This window comes from Opisthorchis viverrini, assembly GCF_000715545.1.
Source record: "Opisthorchis viverrini unplaced genomic scaffold opera_v5_30, whole genome shotgun sequence".
NCBI lineage: Eukaryota > Metazoa > Platyhelminthes > Trematoda > Opisthorchiida > Opisthorchiidae > Opisthorchis > Opisthorchis viverrini.
The window spans coordinates 1,947,690-1,950,536 of NW_008751686.1; the positions used below are offsets into that span (position 1 = coordinate 1,947,690).

At 43.5% G+C, this 2,847-nt stretch overlaps 1 protein-coding gene across 1 annotated transcript in view; it reads right to left on the minus strand.

The window, feature by feature from the left end:
• The window catches only part of T265_02471 (hypothetical protein), a gene marked incomplete at both ends in the record, with an annotated part of 3,238 nt that extends 1,635 nt beyond the window's left edge, over positions 1–1,603 (minus strand). Inside the window, 2 exons of the mRNA XM_009166720.1 lie at positions 443–620; positions 1,522–1,603. Of these exons, the coding sequence (XP_009164984.1) occupies positions 443–620; positions 1,522–1,603 (260 nt within the window). The remainder of the gene's footprint in view (positions 1–442; positions 621–1,521) is intronic.
• Between the last annotated feature and the right edge of the window lie 1,244 nt (positions 1,604–2,847).

The following is a 2,847-nucleotide window of genomic DNA, read 5'->3' on the forward strand; positions in this document are numbered from 1 at the left end:
AATCATTATCGAAATACTGTAGGTCAAAGCCCTTTTTAATTGCTGCGATATGGCTGCAAACTGTCTAATTCGATAACAGTTCACTATCCCCCTGAAAGTGGACGGTTGCTGATAAATCCTTGATTATGAGCAGACTGGAGTATCATAGCTACGCTAACCTGATAGACGTTTAAGGCAAAACAGCAGGAATACTCACCAGCAGAATTACCTGTCTACTTACAAGAGTCATCCTATTTAGACGAACCGGACTCCGGTGGTCGTTGGCTTGTTCGCCCAGCTCAGCGAACAAGCCAACGACCACAATCTACGATACCTGAGCTACCAACATTTTCCTCTATAGAGAACCGGACTCTGCTCCCTAGGATGTGGTCGCTACAGAGTGAGTAATTTACTTGATTCAAAAGAGAACGAGAGTTCCATTTTCATAAAGGAAACCACTCACAAGGTTGCTGAAAACTCTTCAACAGCCCACGACCGGTTTCGCCCTTCTTGGGGCTCATCAGGTAGGCGCAATCCCCGAGTTTCCGTCAACCGGTCGTGGGCTGTCGAAGAGTTTTCAGCAACCTTGTGAGTCGTTTCCTCTATGAAAATATATTGCGATATCTTGAATATCGTGCCAACTGAAACATGACGTGGCCTGTGTATAGCACATTCAGTTGCAGAATATCATGAACGAGGGATTCAGTTGAGTCCCTCATGAAAACCAACTGATTTGCAAATGAATGTATCTCTCGAAGAGAGTTCAATTTTTTTCAATTTTTTCACATGTTCATGTCTCTATTCAGCAAACGCATCCAGAAGGGTAAAAGATATTACCAACGGCTTTCCAGAACAAGCCTCAACGAAAGCACTTTTGTCATCCCTTTTTCAGTCACCACAAACAATTTTCTGAACGAATAACCAAACAAGACATACAATTTTAGGTGCACGTTAACTTGATGAAGCTGAATTTCACCCGTTTTATAGCACTATTATAAAAAATGATAACAGTCTCGCGGTATAATGAATGAATATTCCTCCCTGTGTGCTTTAGTTTCATCAGCTAAACGACTGAATTAGTCTGAACTCTTTGCAAGTATTCATGTACACAACTAACAAATCTAGCCGTACGAAATATCATATTATCTATTCACATTTGTATCGTATTTTCTCCACATCGAACGACCAACTTTTTGAGTGGTGGTTAAATGTATCGAACATCGGTCTCTCAAACTTGAGAGACATTCTGGGGAATGTGGAACCATTCCGCGCGATCTGTTGGTGCTGTGGGTTGCGCGTGCATCTTCCAGAACGGAGTTTTTGAAACCAGTGCCGGGTGTTGGTATCCGTCTGATAATACGTACAGTTGCATGGTTTCATTTCCTATCAAAGATCTTTTATTATGGAGCTCCGTCACATCACCACACTGTGGACCTGCTCTTGACCAACATCGAAACACCATCGATTAGGTTCATCTGTTCATTTAGCTTGATAAATTTCATGTCTACCTCAGAAACCGGATTCTCCTTGGTGTTCACACACTATGTACTGAATGACAGTTCTCAACTTCGGGAACCGAGTCATCGTTACCACAACCACCACGTAACATAAGTGAGCCCATCATTTTAATTCAGGTACACCAATCACATCGCTCAAGTGTGAACACGTTCGCCTGTTCAGACGTGATAATTCAGATGCGTCCAATGTGCGTTGGTGGAGTAGTGGTTACACGCTCGCCTCGCATGTCAGATGTCCGGGGTTCAAATCCCGGCACGGCCATTGGATATGCACCGCTGATGAGCTCTGATAAGAGCGAAACTCGAGTCCAGTGCTCCCTTTGGTGTGGACTCACCGGAGTAATTACGCCAGAACAGGAACACGACCGTTCAAACGAGTGGTGTGGCTATGAACAATTCAATGACCACCTGAAAAAAAACTATCAAATAACAACAAACCGGAGTTGTCTGGAGCGGAAATCCGTGGCGGCATTCGTGTTTGCAAACACAGTCGCATCTGTTTCCTAATTCGGTGTACCCCACTGGTCCTGTGTTCAATGCACACCGCTCAATCTAACGACGAATCTCCCGCAAATAAGACCGTGGTCTGGAGGTAACACACAACTCATATCAATAGTTTATTGCATCTAGAAAAAACGTATTGCGATATCTTGAATATCGCAACAACTGAAAAATGAGGCGGCCTGGTGCATTACATTCAGTTAAAGCGGACCGTCATAGACTCGCGTTTCAGCTGGATTCAACTGACTCTCCTGTCAAAACCAAATTTGTGTGCAAATGAGGGGAATTGTCGAAGACCGTGGTCTGTTCCAGACAATCACAGGTGTCATACAATCCCACCGGTCTTAATATTACCCTCCACCCAACAAGGCGAACTTTGTTTGGATTTCGCGAGATCGCAATAAATAGGGATTAGTGTGTGTCAATGATGATCTTGTGTTCCGGTCATTCAACCGAAATATGGGTGATGGAATTGAGGCTACAGGTTCAAAGCTCTTCAGCTGTATGGAAGATGAACATTTCGTCCAAACGAAAGTCCTAAATTCAGTTAGTAAGACGTCATTCTCTGCAAATTGGTTAAGTTTTAGGAGTATTCCTTACTATCATCATTTTCAAATGAACGCTAAGTGTGCCGGTCAGTAGTGTCTTACCTGAAAGGTACCACTCAATCAGAGGTGCATCGAACAAGAGGACTCAGGCAAGAAAAACTTACGCAAATGGCATTATTGGACCGTACCGTGACATCACATACGGAGTCAAAGTTCTTTTTTTCTCGTCCACTTTGCGACAAACGAGTAAAAACTGCACGAGACTAGTGGTTTTGTCATAGCAGAAAAGGTTCCAGCTTCTT